Raw genomic sequence first — 24,130 nt, 5'->3', positions numbered from 1 at the left:
TTATACTTATTAATTCAAACATATTTTCAGCAACAATTCTCTTTTTGCACTCATTGTGTACTTACATGGGTTTATATAATACTTGATTAAATTACAAAGGTCAAGGAACAAATAGAACCAACAAAAATAGATTTGCGAACAAATAGAATTGACTCTTAGAAAGCAGACGAGTTAATTGGAAATGCATATTGCAGAGTTGTCTATAGTTCCAAGTATCTAGCATGTTTTGGTCATCAGTCAGTGTGTTTTATGGAAAAAATAGAGATCTTAATTAATCTGGTGAACTGGTTAAGTGGGGGTGGGTTAAAACAACTTCTACAGTAGTTTCCCCTTATTCTCAAGGGGATAGATTTCAAGACCTTCAGTGGATGCCTGAAACTACAGATAGTATGAACCCTGTATATACTATGTTTTCTCCTATACATATGTACTAATCATAAAATTTAATTTATATATTAGGCACAGTAAGATATTAACAACAATAACTAACCATAAAATAGGACCATTGTAATGATATGCTGTGAATGTGGTCTCTTTCTCAAGATATCTTATTCTACTGTACTCACCCTTCTTCTTGTGGTGATGTGAGATGATAAAATGCCCATGTGATGAGGTGAAATGAGGTGAACAATGTAGGAATTGTGACGTAACGTTGGACTACTAGTGACCTTCTGGTAATACCTCAGAAGGAGGATCATTTGCTTCTGGACCTTGGTCAATGGTGGGCCACTGAAACTGCAGAAAGTGAATCTGCAGATAAGGAGGTCTACTGTATTGTACATTGTTCTGTAGATGTATGGAGTAAGGGTTTAGGGAGTTACAGTTAAATGAATACTGGATTTTAACTTTTTACTTTATGAAATATACTTTAAGGCTTCAAGCTCTGTTTCTGACATACTAAATTTCAATATATGTATTCTTTTTTTACTAAGCATAAAACTGTGATAATAGCCAATGAGTTAGACAGATTTCTCCTCTGTGGCTTAGCTAGAATTATGTTTTATTATGTTAAAAATACACCTTATGCAGTCTGGTAAAGTCAAAGCTCAGAAACAATTGAGAGGTCAATCTGAGGTTGTAAAATAAATGGGTTTTAGAACACAGCAATGCCATTTATTATTTTAAATTAGTCTACACTAATCTAAGAGTTTTGTTTCTAATAAAGAGTCTCAATGATCTGATGCTCACATATCAAATATTGGGGTGTAAACTATTACTGTATAAAGAAGCATGTCTTATACTTAACACTCAATAAATATTTAATGAATGAATGATTAAAGTCTGTGAGTGCTTGCAGAGTGTTGAAAAGTCATTCTAAATCTTCATCACTATAATTTTTAAATGTTAATTTGCTTGCTAAATTAGATTTCTTAAAATGGTTTCCTGGCCTTCTTTCAGAGTTATGGCACCTGGTGTTTTGTTTTCCTGGAAAGCACATTATGACATATGGTGGAGTGATTAATAAGAGCATGAATTCTGAAGTCAAATGGAGTTCATATCACAGTTCTACCACTTACTCATTGAAATATTGGGCATGGAATCTTTACCTAGCTTTGGGAATAATAACAATTTCTACTTCATAGACTTCTTTTTTTTTTTTTACTTCATAGACTTCTTATAAGGATTAAACGCGATAGATAATATTTGCTAACAATAGATCGTTAAAAAAAAAAGCCTGCGTGGGTTTTGATTGTGTTTGTGTTTAATTTATAGATCAATTGTGGGAAAATTTATCTGAACAATACTAAGACTTCTGACCTACAAACAAGGTATATCTTTCCATTTATTTGTCTTCTTTAATTTCTCTCCATGATGCTTTATAGTTTTTAATATACATGATTTTTGAATGTTAAACCAACCTTGCTTTCCTGGGATAAACAAGTTGGTTTTGTCTGGCTTTGGTATCACAGTAATATTAGTCTTGTAGAATAAGTTAAGAAGTGGTCCTTCATCTTCAATTTTCTGTAAGAATTTATATAAAATTGTTATAATTTCTTCCTTAAATGTTTGATAGAATTCAAACATAATGAAGCTACCTGGCCTGAAGTTTTCTCTGTGAGAAAAGTTTAAACTACAATTTTAATTTTTAAATAGTTTTAGGGATGTTCTGATTATTTTTCTTGAGTAAGTTGTGGGAGTTTGTAAAGTCTGTAGTGATATCAGTTTTCTCATGCCTGACATTGATGGTTTGTGTCTTTTTCTTTTTTTTCCTTATCAGTCAAGCAGGAGGTTTATAGATTCCATTGATTTTTTTTCAAAGAACCAGCTTTCATTATTTGTTTTCTACTTCATTTATTTCTGTTCTGATTTCATTTCTTTCTGTTTAATTTAGGGCAATTTGTTGTTTTTTCTAGCTCTTTAATGTGAAACTTAGGTCACTGATTTGAGACCTTTTTAAAATTTTTAATTTAGGCATTTTATGCACTGTTTCCTCTTAAGTACTGTATTAGCAGTAGTCCACAAATTTTGTTGTGTTTTTCATTTGCATGTAATTGAAAAAATATTTTTCCTTTTGATTTCTTCTTCTTTGACCTATGAGATATTTGAAAGGAATTCTTTAGTTTTCAGATATCTGGGAATTTCCAAGATAGCTTTCTGTTATTAATTTCAAATGTAATTACATTATGGCCAGAGATTATACCTTGAATACTTGAATCCTTTAAAATTTATTGAGATCTTTTTACAGGCCAAATATGGTGTATCATGGTAAATGTCCCATAGGCATTTGAAAAACATGTATGTTAGGGGCACATGGATAACTTAGTTAAGTGTCTGACTCTTGATTTCATCTTAAGTCATGATCTCAGGGTCTTGGGATTGAGCCCTGCATTGGGCTCCATGCTCCGTGGGGAGTCTGCTTGAGATTCTCTCTCTCTCTCCTTCTCCCTCTGCCCCTCCACCACTGAATGCTCATTCTCCCTCTCTCTCTCAAATAAATAAATACATAAATCTTAAAAAAAAAAGAAAAACGTGTATATTCTTTTGTGTTGTGGAGATTTCTACAAATGTCAATTATTCGTGTTCATTCATAGTGTTGTCTAGTCTTACATTCAGGGGTCTAGAGGTCCATAAACTTTCTCAGTAAAGGGCCAGATAGTAAATATTTTCATTTTTGTGAGCCATACATTCCCTGTCACAACTACTGATATCTGGAGTTGCAGCAGGAAAATATAATTTTTTTAAATTTTTATTTATTTATGATAGTCACAGAGAGAGAGAGAGAGAGAGGCAGAGACACAGGCAGAGGGAGAAGCAGGCTCCATGCACCGGGAACCCGATGTGGGATTCGATCCCGGGTCTCCAGGATCGCGCCCTGGGCCAAAGGCAGGCGCCAAACCGCTGCGCCACCCAGGGATCCCAGCAGGAAAATATATAAATGGATATTGCTGTATTTGACCCACCATGAAATGGATTTGGTCCAAAGACTCATTTACTGATGCCTATTCTATATCCTTACTGATTTTCAGTCTACTTGTTCTATTAATTACTGAGTTATGGGTGTTATAGGTCCAACTATAATTATAGATTTCTTCTTTAAGTTCTATCAGCTTTTGTTTCTTATAATTTGAAACTCTGTTATTAAATGTAGAAATGTTTAGGATTGTTATATCTGCTTGATGAATTGACCCATTATAATTAGGAAAGATCTTCTTTATTCTGGTAATACTCTCTGATCTGAAATTTACTTTGTCTATTGTGAATATAGCCACTCCATACTTCTTTTAATTAGTGTAAGTATGGTATATCTTTCCCACACTTTCTTAGAGCATCTGTTCTTGGGTCAGGCTCATTTCCTCCTCTGCCAGGAGGTGAGCCACCTGTCTGCCTGGAGATAGGCCTGAGGTTGTCCAGGTCTACTAGTGCCTGGTTGGGTAAGTCTAATTTACTCAGATCAATTAGGAAATCATTGGGGCTGCCCATCTAATTCATACTTCCCAGACTAACTTGAATCTATAAACAAAAAACAAACAGTCTCTAGTGTCTATATTTCCATCCATTCAAAATTTGGTAAAAGAGGGAGGTGTTTCTAACTGGCTTGCTCCAAGTCCCACAGTAGTATGGTGTGGAGAAGGAGATATTGCCTGGATACTAGCTTTTGTTGTCTCATAAAGTTCTAACTCTGAACACTGTACTGGCCCCACAGATTGTCTAGCAAGAAGCAGAACATCTTAATGCTGCCCATTTGGATGTACCAAAAATTTTAAAAAGCTGTGTTCTATTAACAAGTAATTTTTACAAATATTTTGTTTATCAAGTAAGACAAGCAGCATTTCCCTATCCGCATGTTATACTCTATCACTGTCCCATTCCTGTCTCTGACTTTCACCACATTCAAGGTTGACCCTGAGATCCAGGAAGAATGGTAGGCAAAATAACCGCTCAGGGAGATGAGCCTGTGGAATGGGATGAGAAGGGGTGGGGTTCATTGTCCCTGGTAAGAAGAAACACCGGAAAGTTTGATGTTTTTTGTAGTCATGTTAAAATGAAGAATCCTTTAATCCAAAAGCCAAAAGAGCTTTGTCAGATATATCACATACCTTCAAGTGCAAGCTGCCTGGACAACCTTCCCTGTATTGGGGTCAGGTCCTATCACATGGCTCCAAAGTCACATTTTGAAGCCTGGGTGATCATATACATTTGACATTTCCTGGGGATGATTCTAAAAACTATTTTGGGACAAAACAGATCAAATATCCGAAGATCATGCCAAGGCCCTGGACCTTCTAGAGAACACTAGTAGCATCAACACAGGTCTTTCCCTGTGACCTGCTCCCTGAAAGGCAACCATAACTTAATGCCTCAGATATTTATTAAAGGACCTATTGAGGTCCATTTCTTCATACACTGCTGTGGAATTTCTAAGAATTTGTGCGACTTATAAAATTATAAGAATTTTCATCTGAGTGCTTCACCTCAGCCTCATCACATAAGTGGCCATTCTAGGTTTTGTGTTTCTACTTCTTACAGATTATTTAAATATCTAGCTGTGTAGAAATTCAAATATCTCTTAATGAGGTGATCTGGTGAACTTCCAAGCAGAGACTTGGGTTCAGTGTTAACTACTTTTCAATTACAAATGAAGTGAAAGGTTTGCAAATGGCTGGCTCCAAGGAAGATGTCAGCTTTAAGTTCCCTAAAATAAAAGTCCTCCAAGCTAGTCCAAGGCCAAGTGCACCCCACACCTTTATAGCTGAGGGATCTCAACCTGTTCAATATGTTTAAAGAGAGAATAGTGAAATATGAGTTGACAAGAAGAGAACATCCACAAAGAAGGAAAGAGCACAGAGAGAAATCAGTCAGAACCTCAGAGGACGGAGCTGTGCTGGGTGTCACACTGTGTTAAGTGTTAACTAGCTCTTCCTCTGACATTATGAATCTGATATGATTTGGAGAGACAGTAGGGCAAAATGGACAGAAAATTTATTCTAGCCTAACATTCTTCTTATTCCATGTAGCAAGTGGCTTATTACCAAAATTTATTTCTCCTGAAACATAGTTTCTATATGGCCAGTTGGTTTTGTTTTGCACCATGGCCCCTGCCTAGCTCTTACCCTTCTCCTGCTACTTGGCACTCAGAGACCAAAGGAAAGAGGATGATGGTCCCAGCAAATAATAGTGAGTCAATTCAGTAAAACAGTTCAAAGAAGGGTCTTGTGAAAATGGGTACATAGAGGGCTCATTTTTATATGAGAAATTATCACGCATAGGATAGGTGTTGGCTACTTCTGTTTTCCAAAGACAAATAGCATAATGAGGCTATTAAAAGACAAGGCTGAACTCAACCCCTTATTGAGGTCAGGGAGGTGAGACATTTGTACAGAACAGAAGAAGATCGTACTGTCTAAGACTGCGGACTGCTCCTTCTCTCCTTTCAGAGCTGTACACTGGTGACCTTTGCTGGTGCGGGTAGGGGAGTTGGTGTTTGCAGGCAGTTTCAGGGGGTCAGGGAGCTTCCAAGGGAGAGAAGCAAGAAAAGCTGCTTAGAGCCATCCAGGGAAGATACATGATGAGATATTGGGGATTTCTGCTTTTTGTTTTAGTGCATCCTGCGCTAGAGAGCTGATAGGACAGAAGTCCAAATCAGGAATCGAGTGTATAGTTTTGGCTCAAAGTTTGCCTGTGTCAAATCTTTTAGGATTGGGAGATATATAAATTATATGTATTTATTAATGATTTATTGATTATTATATATATGATTATATATAATTAAATTAATTTAAAAATGTATTTAAATTAAATATATATTTAATGAAAGGGACTCCATCCCATATAATTAGGAGATGGAACACCAACAGATGAGCGCCCCCAGCATAAGGGAACTCTAAAAGTACTCCTAAATCTAGATTCCCTCCCTCCCATCCCCGCTGAGACTTAGCCCTGACAAAATAGCAAGGTGCAAAGGTGTTGACTCTAGGCAGTTAACAAGTCCACTAGTGTTTCTACATTACTCACTCTTAGTCACCAGGCATTCACTAAGCGTTCACTGTGAGCATGAACAAGACGATGGGCTGTTAGTTTGTGTCATTCTCTGATGTGCCTGCCCTCTTCAACTGCTCCTGCTTCCAACATCTATGTCATGTTCTTGTAGCTCCTGACAATGCAACTGGGTTGGGTACTAACAAAGAAGGCCAGAATGAGCTCAAGGGTATTGCATTATTGCTGGAAGAGTGTTCCCATTAATAAAAGCGGGCATTGTGTAATGTCATTCACATATTACTGTACAAGAGATGATGCAATGTAATACTGGCCCTTGATTCACCCGGGGCTTAATGGGAGAAATGAGACTGGTCATTTCAAATCCTTGCATTTTTACCACTGAAGATCATAAAATATTAGATCTGGAAGGGACTTTAGAGCATATCTCACCCAACCTCCTTTGTTTTACCAATGGGGAATCTGAGGCTTATGTTATTCTTCATTGAATCTACAAACTGGAATCTGTCCAAAGTGCCTGTTTCCACTCACAACTGCAATGTTTGAAAACAGATTGGGTCCTGTGCCATCTGCTACCACCCTTGGTACACTGGAAGACTAAGAATCTAGAATATTCCAAGGTGTCTAATGTACTTCATTTACATAATAGTATGCTGGCTCCAGAAATTCTCTCCCTGAGGGTAGAGAATGGGATATGAGGTATGTGGGATAAAGACAGGGAAAATAAAAATAATTCTTGTTTTCTTATAATTTCATCTGATTCATCGCCGCATCAAGGTGAGCCTTCTAATCTTAGATCTTAGATCTCTAGGGCATGGGCCCAGCCTTCCTTGTTTGATACAGAACTATGAAGGTTGTCCAGCTTTGGTAGCAATCTCAAAGGTATGTTTGTGTTGGATGATTTAAAAAATGACATAGTCTTCATTGGAGCTTGCACCTGTGTGTTTGTCTACCTTCTGTTGTATCTCCTTAATAGGGAGGCAGGTAGGGATAGTCTACCACTTAGAATGAGTTCAGGCTACATAGTCTATGCAGCATCAAGATGTGGATGATGTAGCTGTCAAGTTATTTTTTGTAAATTATTTGTGAAGTTGTGAGATGAGTTACAAGAAGCTTCCCTAAGAATTATTCTTGGCTTTGGCAGGCTTTGTTCAATGGAAACATGTTTGGCTTTGTGTAAATTGGCCTAACAGAAAAGTCCTGGACAACATAATTTTTCTCTAGAAAAGTTTTCAACTAAAGAGTACTGTAAATATCTTGGGTACACAGAATCAAATGAATCTATTGACCCAAGATTGACCATCACTTGCTTACAAGTGACTTGTAGCCAGAGACATATTTGCCTGGGATCAAGATGCTTAGCAGGACTTCTGAGAATGCCACAAGGGAGACTGGAAATTAGTAGAGTTTGCTTCTGTTTTTGAGAAGGCCCTCCTATGTTTACATAATACAAAGCTTTGGAAATAGAAAACTCTGGCCAGAAAGTTAGAGGCCAAGAGAAGAAATAGAAATTAAATGAAATGCTTCCTCTTGCCTCCCCCTCAATTCTGTAAAAATAGACCTAGACTTCCTTTTCCACTTACAGAGGGAAGAGCGCTGCTTTGCACTTACAGCTGAGTTGTGAGGTTGAGGCAATCTGAGTGTTGACAGCTCTGAGTTATGGTCTCCCTGAGTTGAAACCCCATCCCGAAGAGGGTCTTTGGATCGGGAAACAGCGTGACCTCCTGGGCTCTGCATCAAAGCAGGAGGCACTCAACTTAATGCTAGAACATAATTTTTTGGCAAGCCACAGAATTTAGCTAGACTCCTCTACTCACCAGAAATTGGGTGTTGAAACTCATCCCTGCCACTTGCCACAGAGAGTGAAGACTATCAGAATGGTCTTCTGAAGTATCTGTAGGTTCAAGAGAAGATGCAGTTTTATTTCATTCATTCACTTACTTAGTAAACATTTATTCAACCCCTGCCTCTCCTAATCTGTACAATTTGCCACGTTCGTGGAGAATGGAATATGAAATGACCAAGTCTTGGCCCTCTGTGATCTTTCATGTTAAGGGAGATAAGATAGACCGACAGATCATGATAATCAAAAGTGGAATGTAACAAGCCCCTGTAGAAAGATAGGAATGAAAAGTGACAGGAATTCAGAGTTGAGGAAGATCTGGCTGAGTTGAGGAGAGCAGGAAAGACTTCGTGGTGGAGAAGAAAGCAGGCATGGTGAGCAGAAGCATGCCAGATGGTGAACATCATGTGAATAAACATTAAGGCCGAAAAGCATGGAAGTGTGTTTGGAAAATAGTGAGTCTTCCAGCTGGAGGCAATGCAGAGGGTGAGATGAGAGTTATAGGAACTAAGACCGAATGGAAGGTTTTAAATGCCAAGCAAAAGGTCTGGATTGCAAGGCAGGAGAGCATTGAAGAACCACTGCAGAAATGAACCACGCCTTAGAAAAATTTATCTGGCAGGTGGGTTTAGGAGTGGGAGACAGGAAGGAGGAGGTGATTCAGGAAGCTATTGCAAAGTGTAGACCACAGAAAATGAAAACCTGAATGGGGGATGGGGGAGAGAGAGAGAGGGAGAGAGAAGAGAGGCAGTAAAAACGGAGAAGACAGCTATCGGAGACAGTGTGGGATAAGATGGTAATTAGATGTGGGGCATTTAAGGCAGAATGCACTGTCAATGATGGCTTTGAGGAATTTTAGCTTGGTTGCAATTCCTTCTGGGTTATGATCAAACCATTTCTATTTAGGGGGGAGGGCTTAAGAGAAAACTGATTGTCACAGAGAATCTGTCGACAGAAATTTCCCTGGCAGAAATAACGATCTCCAAAGAAATAGTTCCATCAAAGCTGAGGAACAGCCTCAAAGAATGCACTGAGGACCCCACTGTAGAGGGGCTTTCCCAAGGGCAAAGGATACGGAGGAGGTACAGGCAGGAGAGCAGCCTTCAGACAACTCACAGTAGTAGGGAGGCAAGAATAACACAAAGACCTAACAGCCCAGTGGGTAGTGCAGGCTGCAAATCATACAGACATTTAGAGGAGAAGAAGAGCAGTGGAGGGGTGAGGCTTCGCGGAGGAAATGGAACCTGAGGTATCATGATGGCTGGGATCTGGAAAGGTGGAAGACCGCCAGGCAAGAGAACAACGCCAACAAAGGCAGAGTTTCAGGAGGGGACTGTTGTGTTTATGAGGAAGCAAAGAGATTGAGCCAGACATCTCTTCACCCAGAACTTAGAAGAGTTCTCAAAGTCAATTCTCCGGGAGATATGAAGGGTGCCCAAGACGGAGGCACGAGCTCAGTGTACTACTCATGCCAATGGTGAACGATATTTGCAAAGTTATAATGTGAACCTCCAACCATTGCTATTGACTGAATGGTGTTATAATATTGCTAGTTTGGGGTGATGAGAGAAGGAAAGCTGGATATGTGTGTATAAAATAGCAAAGTTCCTATCCTCTTTGGCAGGAAACCCATAAATAATGTGTAACAGTAATAAATAAGAAACAGCACTGTAAGCATATTGCTTCCCAGTATAGCGGCACCTAGGAGAAGCAAGGGCTCAACAGGTTGAGTGTGGTGGCCTCTGGGGAGCAAGAGGACAGGGCTGAAGTGAGTTGGAGGACTGCTAATTGTAGTTATACCATGTGAATTTAAAAACTCTGCGAATATAGTGTCATAGTTTTGGACAAAAAGAAAAATTTAAATTTAAATGCCTGATACTTTTCCAGGGGAACAGTCCAACAGGTGATTTGAGTGACTAGGTAAGATGGGACACTTGGATCCATTTCGCTGCCTTTGATGGGGACCCCAGAGTGGCTTTCTGGGAGCCTGTGAGGCTCAGCCCGGCTGGCTCCCTACGTTCTTCTTTCTTACCTTCTTGCTGGCCCCCAGACTCAGCCGAGTGCCTTAGCCTTCCCTTTGGGGTCTTTCCCTCTATTCGGTCCAGGGAAGGATGGAAGCAATGTTTCTAGCTCCTCCCCCTGTTGACGACTCTGAAGAAAGAAGCTCTAAAACTTTTTTGCCAGGAGACAGCAGGTGCTAATGAAAATGATAAATGCGAGGAAATGATAAAATTGAATCCATCTTAGTTCTCACACTCATGAGCTGGGCTTTGAGTTCTGAATTCTCTTGTCTGCTCCCAATTCTCTGGCCTGGATTTGATTTTTTATTCTAGATGGTCCATCCCTTCAGGGGGGAAAAAGAAGTGGACCAGAGCGGATGACGTGTCACAAGCAGATAATGTGTCCTTCTGGGGGTATCCCCCGCATAGGGGGAACTAGGTGAGCACTAATTCTACAAAAAGTGAGTCTTCTCTCTCCAGACTAAAAACAATCACCAGAGTTCTTAATCTGTTTTGAACATATTCTCATCCAGTTTCTTCCTTCCCTTCTACTCCACTCTCCTCCAAGAAAGCAAAAGAAAGGCCTTTAACCTCTCCAGATCTGGGAGAGACAATAACAGAGGTCCACCTGAGTGACATACTTGGAAATTCATATTGAGTTCTGCATCTGTATTTGTAGATTTCCAATAATTATTTATTTTGGTGATTTCCAAACTAAAGCGTGCAGCCCAGTCAGAGCAGAATTATCAGGCCAGGAAGGACATCTGTGAAAGATGTTCTAGCATGTTCTGGTCCTCATCATTCCCCGGCAGTCCTTCCTTTAAACAAGTCCCTGCTCTCAATACCAAGTTTCTGCTGAGAAAAGCAGAAGATTGTCTTTTCCTTTTCTCTCACTCTCTTCCTTCTGTTTGCAGCAACCCAGCTCCAAGCTGGAGCTCTGGGGCATTAGAGTTTACAAAGGACCTTTGTCTCAGTCGGAGCCCTCAGAAATGGGGCCTCTGATAGGCTGGCATGTTACTGGTGAAAGCCCCAGGCCAAATTTCCTTATCTGGCTTTTTCATAGCCAACAATCAGTGATAAATGGGACATAAATATTCAGTAATAGCTAATAAAAGCCCAACTTCTTTCTCAGTCTTTGGGAACCCCCCATTTCTGAATGGTATCCACTTTTATCTAAGGGAGGTGCCAAGAGTCTAGGAACCAAACTGATATTGGGGGCTGGGTCTAACCAAGGGGCACTTTTCTGGCTCTCCTGTGCCATCCTGTGCCTCTTTTCTCATCCGTACATGAAGTTTGATGGAGTTAGGAAAGGATTTTCCCATCTGCTCCCAGATGACAAGCATTTTTGCTTTGTTTTGTGTTCTGGTTCTTCAGCAGAGTGAGTGAAGGGGGCAGTAGTGCCAAGGGTCCCAGCTGAAGAGTCGGTTGCCAGAGGCCTGTACCCTCGCAGAAGGGGGATACATGTATAGGGCAGGGGATAGCAGAAGGGGGGAGGTGTCCTCCCTAATTAGACAGATTCTTCCTTGCGTCTTTTTGTCTTTTGAGACTGATTTCACACCCAGAGCAGAACAGTGGGAGCAGAGCAAGAACAGGGGACACTTCCAGAAATATCCTCATCCATTTCTGACCGCCAGTGAGTTTGCCAGTGGAGGGAGCCTGAGGAGGAAGATTCAGGGGCTGTCGTGAACTGCAGCCTGGGCCCTGCCCACCCACACTTCACCCCGTTGTGGAGGCCACCAATAGAGGGAGTGAGAAAGAGAACTGCCTCAGCAGACCTTCTGAAATATGGATCCGCAGGTCAGTGGGTACCTCTCTGGTTTTCTCTCTGGACCATTCAGTAAGTGGACCTTTTCAGGCCAGGCTGACGCTTGCTCCGTGTGCCTGAGATAGTTTAATGACTCCAGTCCATTTTGCCCTCTGAGTCTGTCCCCCCAAGAAGAGAAGGAACCCTTTACACACAATAGTTTTTCAGTACGGTGTTTTCCTACTCCTGGCTGATTATCAGATGATGCCTCTCTTTTCTGACCACCACAGGAGCCCTTTGGTGTGGGATCTGTAAGATGCTGGTTTCTAATGAACTTTGTTACTTCAGTCTTCTGGGAACATTCCAGAGGACCTCTTTCTCCATCGCCTGAGTGAAACACATAAACCTTCGGATTGCATCTTTTCCCCTTTCTCTCAGTGCAGGTCCTGAGTGGCTGGTATTCTCATGGGGGGGAGACGCTTTCTGCTTCCTTAAAGGAAATTCTTGAACACTTCCCTGCATCTGTGAAGAGGCAAGCCCGAGTCAGTCCCCTCTGAATCACCGCAGATTTGTCTGCCAGTTGTTATCAACTACACATTCCTTGGAAATCCTACTCTGAAAGATTTTTGATTTCCAATAAAAGGCTTACAGAGTCTAGGGAATTACCTTCTTTTCCACAAGCTCTGGTATGGGGACTGGGAAGCTCTCAGCTACCAGTCATAGGACTTTATTCCAAAGATAGTGCAAGCCCGTCTTCTGTGCTGAGCCACAGGGGCCTGAGCTTCCCTCTGAGCTACTCTGGGCTAAATGTCATCAGGCACCCACGGCCTCTTCAACATCTGTGCGTCTAGTCTGTCCCTTCTGCATGCAGGATCGCTTGCCTTCAGCTTGTTCCTCTGATAAGCGATGCGACAGTGTCCCTGGTGACTCATGGGAGAGAAGGGCAACCGCCCTCAGCTTTCTGTACATCGAAGGAGGTTTTGGGGGGATAGTTCATTTTTCTTCTGTACCTTTGGCATTTGCCTCTGTTAATCTTGTTTTTTTGACATCTTTATTCCCCATTCTGTCTCTAGCAGAGGTCCTGAAGGATCAACATTTGACCCTTCCTAGCTCGGTAATTTTGAGAAATGTTGCCTGCATATTACTTTTGTGAAATAAATTAGCACAATCCGTGACTGACATATTCCAGATTCTAAATTAATTTCTTTTCTTCTCCCCTTCCCGCTCCTTCTTCTTTTTCTCCTCCTCCTTTTTCTCCTCCTTCGTTAAAAGACAAAAACAAAAACAATTTGATTCCTTTGGGGGAAAAGGAAGAGTTTGGGGAAATATCCCCATTCAGCGATGTCCTAGTGTCTACTGGAAGGCTGAGCCACCCCGTAGTTGGAATGAAAGCAATGGGCTCAGGACCAATACTGGCTAGTGAGGAGTCGCATGTCACAGAGAACAGCGCTCAAATCCTAGCATCACACCTATTGCTCCGTGAGCTTGGACCATTATTTAGCTTCTTGGAGCTTCTGGTTTTTCATCATTAAATGGAAAATAAGGAACTGCTTCAAAAGACTGAGGGTAAAATGCTATGATATCTAGAGCACAAAGCATGGTACACTACAAGGGCTCCATCCTCAGCACCCATGGCAAGTGGGTCGTTCTCTGAGGGAATTAAAAAAATCTTGCCTCTTCTTCCCCCATCCTTCTAACCTGGACTCACAGCGAACTGATGTATTCTGAAGGAATATGGAGCCATTTTTGAAATTAGCTTAAGCAAAGCTTTGCAGAGAAATAATTTCTAGTCATCTTTAAAGTTCCTGTGTGTGAGTGTGTGTGTGGGCGTGCATGCATGTGCGCATGTACGCACTCCAATGGAGATATATTTCTAATTTCTTTCTTTTTTAAAAAAATATTTTATTTAAATTCAATTTGCCAACATATAGTATAACACCCAGGGCTCATCCCATACATTTCTAATTCTTAAAAAGTTTATTACACTTCCTTTTGGCTTAATAGCATGGATAACAAAGAATTTATTCAGATGCTCCTTCTGTGAAGTCTTTCCAAGACCTGTTGAGCTTTGGAACCTTGGGGAAGATGCCGTTTTCTCACCAGTATTTCCTAGTTCCTTTTGTTGTTCTGTTTGTCTAGGTGACTCTTAGGTTCCCTGAGGGCAGTGCCTTTCTCTGCTTAGCATCCTCCATGGCACCTAGCAGGGTCTTGCATGGGAGAAGATAAGCAGACCAGTGTTGAGCTTAAGAGCTTGGACTCGGTGGTCAGGCTTGGGTTAGCTCCAGTCGCTACTCTCTGGCTTCTCCGGCAGCCTTACTTCATTTCTTCTAAGTCTCCATTTCTGCTTTTGTTCAATAGGAATATATGAAGGCTGTTATAAGTTTGGCATGAGGTAATCTATATAAATCAGTGGGTTCAGTTCCTGGAATGTGATGAGAAATAAATGATATTCTAGCTACATATTATTATCACTATTATTCATGTGCTACATATATGTTCTGTTGGATGAATGGACAGATGAAAGATGGAAGGATGTCATTCCCTATGGCTGCAGCAGGCAGTCATTGCAATAAACTACAAAAGTATTGCCTCACTTCCGGCCTACCAGGTCTCTAAACAGGAATTAGAGATTGGGAATTCCCATATTTTTAAAGCGCCACCTCTGTTCTCAGTTTTGTTCCAATCTTCATTGTGATCCCTGAGGTTTGTTCTGAGAGCTGATACCTGACTCTCCCTGAATCTCCTCAAGAGTGAAAGCCCAACTTTTGCTGATAGACTATCAACAATAGTAATATTATTTCTAGAAGCATAATCCTTATCTTTATGGTTGCTTTCTAACATGAACAGAGAAGAGAAAATAAAAGAATTCTGTTTCCACACCATGCAGTGGAGAAATAAACAAAAATGTGGCTAACCCCTATGGTAGAGGAGTGCTTTTGCATGCTCAATTACCTGCCTGAGCTGTTGGCTGGCTTCCTGGCTGCTTTTCTTTGCATTGCTTGACCTTTAGACTAATGCCATTAAAATACATACCCAGTACCACATAAATGGTTTTCAATGGCCTGGCTGCTTAGGGAAAGCTCATTGACATGCAGCGTACAGGTACTTATGCATGTGAAAATAGAGATTAAGAGTCCTTTTTGACATCAGTTTGCTAGGTCACATTTTGTTATGGCACCTCTATAGATTAGTGATCTCCCTATGGACTGCTGGCCTCAAATGACACTTAGCACCTGGCATCTCCTCTAGCTACCAGGTAAGGAGGTGTATCCATGGCTGAGAAGTTCTCTGTTCTCTGCCCATGGTTCCGTCCTGGGCTTGTTGCTGTCAATGATGGATGGAAAGAGTGGCATTATATTCCTCAACACTTCCATGCATGTCTCGATTCATCTGTGTCTTTCACTGTATTCTTGATTTCATTTGACTCTAGAATTGGAATTGTATACTCTCAGAACAGGGAGTTCTTTTCCGCCTTGATTCTCTCCTACTGTTTGCTCCCTCAAAGGGAAATGAGGCTATAAATTCAACAAGGATTCTGATCTTAAAAAGTCAGAGAGAGGCTCCAGTTAGGTAAGAATGCCCCTTGGTTTTGAGCTGTCGCCTTTTGGGGTTCATAGAATGATTCAAGCATTCATGAACATTTAAAATAACAAGTTCATCTCATTCATTTGTTTTCATTTATGTCGACCATTAGGAGGAAATAGAAATGAATGTAAGACATGTCTTACATTCCGAGGAGACAGATCAGTGTGAGACATAAAGGATGTGACTATGGAGAGCTGGTCATGTTCCACAGGAGAGACCACATTTGAACTGAGGCTGAAAGCCAAGGCAAGGCTTTGGTGCACAGAGGTGGTAGAGAAGCGCAAATGTGCTAAAAACCAGCATCCATCATATAAACATGACTGTTGGGGACCACTTCTTGCAAATCAGGGTGTTTTTTCCAGAGAGAGGGGAACTTAATGCACTTCAGAAAGCGTCTATGGCATTCACCTCACAGAGGACTGACTTTAGAGTCAGTTTATAGCCCTTTCCACTTGGAAACAGCCCTTTGCTGGTGCCAGACATATGGAAGTAACAACAATGAGAGCAAAGAAGGTCAGTGCCCCTTTCATTTTCTGCATTAGCCATCCCTATGGCTAGAACATCTTGCCCATGCAAATTTATCCTCAATCTAACTACGTATGAAGGTACATAAACTACATATATAATTATATACATGCATGTGTAGATATATCTTCTATATTTATATGATGTATACAATATATACATTATAGTCGACATATAGTATAAGATTTAAAAGTAGATATATTTGTGAATTGATCACAGAGTATACTGCATGATATATTCCATTATGTATTATGTGTTACTTTTCAGAGCAATTTTCCCTCCCTTTCCTCTTACAGTAACACCAGATTTTCCCATCTTACTTATGCTGACCGTTCTCTATTTGCTCTATTTCTCTTTCCAGATCCACTCATTTTCCCCTTCCTCCTCTCTCTGTGCCCTGGAGGTAGACTATGAGGACCTGGTCATCCAAGCTTCTTTGATGACTGACTTGCAGTTTGGTTTTGCAACCAGAGGCACTGCAGGGACGAGAGAGAGAGAGAGAGAGAGAGAGAGAGAGAAGTCTCAGGATATTACTTTCCTGCTCCTTCCCAGCTTCTTTACTGCACGACTACAGCTTCTGCCCTGGACACCAATACCATTGCTCCCTTCCTGTATCCCTTACGGAGTCTTCCATAAGTCTTCAGCTCAATAGCAATCCCAATACTGTTTTTACTGCCACAAGACAGATGAATAATAACAAAGTGGTTATGACAGATCAGATCATATCTTCATTGTGAATTTTCTAGTTCTACAAGGCCGTACTTGGCATAATCAAATTTGCAGAAGCCATTTCACCCAATCTCACACTACTTGGTAAAGATGAATTCCATGCTGGGGGAAATCTTGTTGCCAATAGTTGAGTGTGCTTTTAGTACTCTAAGTTGCATTTATTCATAGGTTCTGGAGGTTTTCTTTGCTAGGTGCTAAGGCAGTAATTGTAGGACATGGAGAAGGGTCATCTCTGTGAGTTGCCATACTCACCTGCTGCTGCTCCCTTCCTTGCTTCCTATCTGGCCACACTGTCCTTTCTTGAGCTTTGTCATGCCAGAGGCCCATCTCAGGCCCTCATGTAGCTATTGACTCTGCCTGCCTCCACCTTTTGCTTGACAAATCCTTTCCACCTTCAAGTCTATGGGGCTCGATAAGACCAAATCTGGTTGCTTTTATAGTGTCCATACTATTCCCTCACAGCAGAATTATAGTTAAAGTGTTTAAATATTACTTTAATGTCTGTTTTCCCTTTCAGACTGGAAATAACATGAAGTCAGGGATTATGACATAACATCTATTTTGTTCACTTCAGTTTCTCCAAGGCCTATCCCAGGGCTTCATATACAGTAGTCATATAACAAACTTGGTTCAATGTTGAATGAATGAATACATTTGAGGAACTTATAATCATAATGGGCAGTCAAGCCATGTGTAGAATGAATGAATGAATGAATGAGTGAATGAATGCATTTATTTATTTATTACTAAGACATTTCAAATGTTGGAGTAAGGACTACCATTGCTGGCAAATCCAGGTGAGAAATGTGATGATGCTTACAGAGGTCTTTGCTCTAATCAAGTCCCAAAAAGTTATTATCCACTGACAGGCCAAGAGCAACAGCTGTTTGCCTCTAGGCTATGGAAACTGGGGATCTTCTTTTAGATGACATTCTAAGCCATAGAGTTGGGCAAGGCAGCTAGGGTGAGACATCATGATTGGCAGATGTTCACCCCTTTTCCTCCCTTTTTGTTCCCCTTTTATTTTCTCCATCTGTCTTTCATCTCTTTTTTTTTTCTTACATCTTTCCTGCTGTAGATACTCTGTGACCCCATGGACATGGTTTGGTTATGATGATTCAATCTAAAGAGGAACATATTCTTGCTCTTGTAGAAATAAAGATTTCATGCTAAAACTCATAAAGTAGTTCTTCTTGAGGTCACAGGTGTTGGCATAGGAGAGTGGCCATTTGGGCTAAAAGTGTAAGCAGAATGGAAGAGTTTGGCAACAGTTTTCCTTTCCTTCTGCTTCAAGAGTTCCACCCGGAATGGTTTATAGGCAACCATGGTCAACTTGACCCTGTCTCCCCTTTTCTGTATCCTCAGCCATTTGCAGAGACTCTTCCACCATCTCCCTCCTGAATTATCATAGTCCTCCAACTCTCCTCCCAGACTCCAGGAGTCACATTTCCCAAAGTGTAGTTTGTAAATCCCACTGGCCACCTCAAGATGTATGAGGCCTCCCATTGCTCATATGAATTCCAGTCTCTCAGCCAGTATTCTTGAACCTTTGACAAACTGTCTCAAAATCCCTTCCATCTCTAACCCCGTGAAACACTCTCCCAAAACCCATGGAGCTCCCATGTCTTGAACTCTGATTACCATCTCTGTTTCACTCCGTGTATTGTTTCTGGGACTTTGCAGTTCTCATTGCTGAGAAACTTACCTTCCCTGAGAACTCTCTTCAGAATACTTCTTCCTATCCTCAGAGTCAGAATTATATATTCTCTGCTCTGTACGCTCAGGCAAGTTTACTTCCAAGTTAGTCACAATTTGCCTTTAGTGAATTGTTTGTTTCTCTGCTGCCTCTGAGTTCTGCAAAAGCAGAGACCATGTTTTATTCATATAATCTGTATATGATCTTGATTTTCCAGGGCAGTGACTTTTCTGTCTTGTTGTTCTCCTAAGTACATGCTTGGCCATCTAACCATACACTTGTTCACTACAGTTCTTATGTAGCTTCGTTATGAAAAATGCTCAGAAATTGTTTTGAGGGTTAAATTGAATGAACTGAGTGACTGACTCTTCAAGAAATAGCACTCACCTTGTGTTCTATGATTCAATCAGGAAAAATACATATAAAGCTTGGACCAGCTTTGTTTTTCTTCAGATGTCCTGGCAGCTAGAGAAAGCTGGAAAGCAAAAACAAAAACAAAAAACCACAATACCTATCCATAAAGAATAATGGAGATTGAGATTTGAGGTGAGGAAGAAAGTATTCAATGAATGAAACCAGAACCATTAAACTTTTGAGGTGCCTGCCCTCCTGCTTGTTGTATCATTGTGTCACATAGCAACAGTTTCCTCTCCTTGCCAACAAGGCCTCACAATATCGACCTTTCATGATGAAAAACAGCAGCTGTAGCACAACCTGAGAACAACACTGCTTCTGTATTAAGAGCCCAGTTCTTGGGAGCTCTAATCACTTCCAAGATAGCATCTCCCCAATTCTCAGAATATCCCTCCAAGGGAAGGAGGAGGCTTATATTGTTATCGGCTCTATTTTGCATATAGTAAAAACAAGGCAAGCTGAGGTTAACTGATTTGTCCTTGGTCAGGTGTGAGTCAGAGTGTGAGCCAGCAGGAGAAGCTTCTTCATTCCCAGGCCATTGTTCTATCCTCTTGATGTTGTCTTTAGGGTTCGGGAAGGCTATAGAAGTTGTTTGATCCACAGTGTTTACAATGGGGAAAATATGTTGTATCCTAGTTTGGGTGCCATATAACTGATGTAGAAACAGAAATATGAATATAGAATTTTACCCGCTATTCTTGTTAACTGGTGGGGAAAAAACTACGGGGGGCGGGTGCCAGTTGGGTTATCCTTATTTCTTAAAATACAAATGTTGGCCACTGGCCAAGAGAGAGCTCACATGTAACAAGTATAAGGGGAGTTGCCTATCTGTAGTTGTGTTTGTATTCCTTCAGTAATCCATATCTTTGTAGGACTTGTGTATGCCACTCACTTTGCGGGCCACTGGGGAGGTGGTATTGAACATGTGCCCTCAAAGAGCATCCACACTAGTGGGATTATATACCTTAAACATGGAAAGAAACAAATGCAATCGTCATGATGGATATGTTCTTTTTTTAAGCAGGCTGTGCCCATACATTAGAAAAGTTCATAATTTATTCCGTCCCTCAGTAGGACATTCAAGACCCATTACAATCTATCTTCAAAACATCTTCTGGGGTGCCTTGGTGGCTCAGTCAGTTGGGAGTCTGCCTTGGGCTCAGGTCATGATCCCAGAGTGCTGGGATCCAGTCCTATGTTGGACTCCGTGCTCAGTGGGGAGTCTGCTTCTCCCTCACTCTGTTCCACTCCCTGCTCATGCTCTGTGTCTCATTCTCTAATAGATAAATAAAATCTTAAAAAAAAAAAAATCTTCCATTGCCATCCACTTCCGACAGTCCCCCCCTTACTCCTGCAAACACAGTGTTCCAGCCCCACTGGACTCTGAATATAATTCCTGGGCCACTCAGTTTTATGTTTCTGTGGTTTTGTTGATATAAGCTGAGAGACCCTTGGCTTCTCAGTTCACTAATCTTGGCTGGAGGTGAGGGTGTGGAAAGGCTGGAGTATAGTAGGGGTGAGGCCAGTTTTAAAAAAAATATTTTATTTATTTATTTTTTCATGAGAGAGAGAGGCAGAAACATAGGCAGAGGGAGAAGCAGGCTTCCTGTGAGGAGCCTGATGTGGGACTCGATCCGGGGACTCCAGGATCACAACCTGAGCCGAAGGCAGAGGCTCAACCACTGAGCCACCCAGGTGTCCCTAAGGTGAAGCTATTGATGGAGTATAGTGGGGTGAGGCTATTGAAATGCCTGGCTGGTGAGTACATGTGCTGTAAGTGAAGGGGTTGGGAAGATAGCTTGTCATGATCCCTAACACTGTGCTGAGTCCCTTTGTCTGATACCTGAGTATCTGAGTCTTGCCTAGAACTTGGGTAAATCACAATATGTCTCGAACCTCAATTTTCTCATTGGTCACATAAACAGGTAAGCTTAGGTGTTCTCTGAGGGCTTTAGAGTAGGACTAGACCTACAGCTCTTCAACCTGATTGCACTTATATAAAATATACGTGAATGTGTGTGTGCATGTGTGTATAGGGGCATAGGGTGGTAGGATAAGGGACAGTGATTTTTAAAGTTGGACTGGCCCTTGGGAATTATTGGTTTCTTCTAAAAATGCATAAAACCAGTGCTAAGGTAGAGTTCCATATTCACATTTCTGTTTCTACATCAGTTATATTATATCCAACTCAGAACACAATATAGTTTTCCTATTGCAAATATTTGTGAATCAAACAACTTCCATAGCCTTCCCAAACCTCAAAGACTTTTCTCTGCCCCTTCCTTCCTGGGCCCCCAATCTACAGTGGGGCAGTGCCACAACATGCCTAACCCTCATGAGAGGCCTAAGTGGCTGCCCTCTCAGGAATATCCAAAGCACCTGTCATCTTGGACCTGGTTACAGAGCCCCATCAGCTTCCCCAAGGTAAGTCAGTGCTGGCTTCCAGGTCACTGAATTAGATCTTGATTTTTTTCTCATTGCTTGTTTCTGGGGAGGAAGTCAATTTCCTGGACTTTTATTGCTCTCAGCCATGCACTGAGTGAATCTTCAGTTTTACCCCTAAAATGTAAGACACTTTCACAACACTAGTGGCCCAGCAAAGTCTGATTTCTAAACCAAAGAGATGTGTTGCATACTTGGGAACACCAGGTCCTTACACACAGTTGGGTAAGAGAGTGTCTTAGTGACTCCTTCAAACAAATGCCAAATGCTTAGGGGTTTCAACTCAATGGGATGAGTTTTACAGAACCTATAATATAACCAACATTTACATGTTTTCAAGTATTTTAAAGCTACTCTTTCCAAATGGAGTAGAAATTTCCAGTTATTCTTCCCAATTATACAATTTATTTCTTTTAACCAATTGAAAAGCTAAGGCCTCAGTGATAGATCTGAACCAGGCAGAAAAGATCTGTCAAAAATAACTTCTTGTCCAGTAAATGGTGAGACCGAGCCTTCAGGTTTCTAACTACAGAGCCCCATAAACCAAGTTATCTTCCTTGGGCTCTATCAGGGTCATTTCCAGGGTCAGGAAAGGAATGAGTCAGGAACGGCACCTGTTTTGGCTGCACAAAGCCTTACCTTCAGGCCCAGAAATCCAAATCCCATATCAAGAATGTTGTTCACTTAGCATTGTTTTTGTGGGTAGAGACAGTAGAGTTGGGGGGAATTGTTTTATTCCTTGAAGAGGGCTTTGCTTTTTGCATTTGTTCCCAGCATCTTTCAGTCGGTTGCCTTATATAGAGCCTAGAGCTCAGGACCCAGACTTTATGGGAGCCTCAGGCTCTCCCTTTAAATATAGATCTCTGCTCCTTGTGAACAGGTCTAGAATGAAATTTGCTTCAGAAGAAATCTGAAGGTTGTTATAAGATTTTGGGTTATATGTGCGTGGCAATCTATTCTTACCACTTCCAATCATTTGTTACCATATGGAGTTTTGAGGCCTGGGTGTCTTGTCTTCTCTTTTCTTTTCCTTAAGATTTATTTATTTGACGGTGGGGAGGGCCAGAGGAAGAATGCTCCACTCAGATCAGAGCCCTATGTGGAGATTGATCTCACAACCCTGAGATCACGACCTGAGCCAAAACTGAGAGTCAGAAGCTTAACCAACCATGTACCCAGGGGTGCTTTTTCTTACTGCTCAGTAAAGAGTGCGAAGAGGAAGCCCCCTTGGTTGGCAGCAGCTAGCAAAAAGCATTTTAGCCTCGGGTCCTTGTTCAATCGTCATTCTCGATTGATAATTTCTTTATTTCTTTCTTCTTTTTAAGTAGGCTCTATGTCCCACATGGGGCTTGAACTCGTAACTTTAAGATTGAGAGCCACATGCTCTACTGACTGAGCCAACCAGGCACCTTTTGTCTTGAGTTCTTAATTGTTAAGAACTAAAATGCCAAGGTTGACTTTTTATTAGCATGTCTCTTTTCCTGTAGGAAAAAGTTTTAAAACAGTCCACCCAAGATCCTTCCATTGCTGGTTCAAGAGATGACTTGTGCTTGAATTTGGCCAATTAACATGACAATGTCAATGACAAGATCCATTTCTAGGCAAAAGAGTTGTTCTTTGACAGGCATTGTCTGAAGGTGTCCAGGCTGAGAGGCAGTTTCTCCTCTGGGACTATTTGGATTTTATGTTCCTGAGCCAAAAAACATTCTTTAGCATTGGCTGACAAAATGGGTTTCAGAACAGGAGTTTCTAAAGCTGCAGTGGAAACTTAATTATGTAGATCCTGTCAAAATCCATCTGCTTAATTCGACTGTTTCTGGGTAAGGTACTTTTTATTTTTCCAGCAGTATTACTTGATGACTCTCTGATAGGAATACAAAATTAGCTTTTCTCATAGGCAAGATTTATTCTTTATACTTCTCAGCATTAGGAATATTTGTGTTACGTTGAGGTGTCTTCCTAGAGTTTATTTGCTTCACAGCTGATTTGGTGGAGACACATAAGTGACTTTTACAGCTGAAAGGTAGAAGGTATCATTTAAGGAAATGCTATCAGAGGTTTCAGTGATACAACTTAGTGACTAGCTAGTGCCCATGATTTATGTAAAGGCTTTCTATAGTTTTTAAAGGGAGAGGGACATCAAAGTTGTTTCAGTTTGTACAAGATGCCAATACTTGGCAGATTTGTGGTCTTAACCATGAACCTGTGGTTGTACCTGATTCAATGTGCCTCATCTGAACAGTTGGAAACCTGATATTAGGCAATATTTACATTTATGCTGAGCATTCACGGATTTGCTTTCAGGGAGGGAGTGCTTTTGGAGAGACAAGGTCCGAAGTTGTTGCTAAATGTATAAATATTGAATGTGCCAGCATCTGGGATATTTCAGCTTAAATATCAAAGAATGAGCCTTATGCAAGCAACTGACTTAGTAAAACTGTTTGTTATTTTAGGGTGCTTGCCTGGATAATAAGCTACAGGACAAAACCAGCGTTTTCAAAATCAGTAATGTCACATGTTTTTTAAATAGGGATTAAGGAAAACTAACAGTATAGTTCTCAGTGTTGGGAAAACCTCAGTGAAAATATGTAGAAGAAAGTGGACTTGCTAGCAGCGATAGTCTTACATCTAGGTGGGATCTGCAGCCAAAGGGCTTTCAAATGTCTTGTTCCCAATTCAAATAAAGAACTCCACTAATTTCACTAGGTCTTCAAACC

General features: G+C 41.0%; 1 protein-coding gene across 4 annotated transcripts in view; it reads left to right on the top strand.

Moving 5' to 3' along the window:
- Positions 1 to 705: 705 nt before the first annotated feature.
- The window catches only part of EGR2 (early growth response 2), a 104,046-nt gene continuing 80,621 nt past the window's right edge, over positions 706 to 24,130 (top strand). For 2 of the 4 annotated variants that reach the window (XM_038534055.1, XM_038534051.1), the window contains exons 1-2: positions 706 to 764; positions 1,714 to 1,769. Coding sequence is in view for 1 of the 4 variants with exons in the window: in XM_038534047.1 (XP_038389975.1) it covers positions 21,294 to 21,395 (102 nt within the window). In the remaining 3 variants the exon portion in view is untranslated. Of the gene's footprint in view, positions 765 to 1,713; positions 1,770 to 21,276; positions 21,396 to 24,130 lie in introns of all 4 variants that reach the window. The other 2 variants (XM_038534047.1, XM_038534048.1) reach the window with 2 other exon arrangements.

Source organism: Canis lupus, chromosome 4 (genome assembly GCF_011100685.1).
Source record: "Canis lupus familiaris isolate Mischka breed German Shepherd chromosome 4, alternate assembly UU_Cfam_GSD_1.0, whole genome shotgun sequence".
In the NCBI taxonomy this organism is placed as follows: domain Eukaryota; kingdom Metazoa; phylum Chordata; class Mammalia; order Carnivora; family Canidae; genus Canis; species Canis lupus.
Note: the sequence above shows the minus strand (reverse complement) of the source record. Positions and strands in the feature narration are given on the sequence as shown.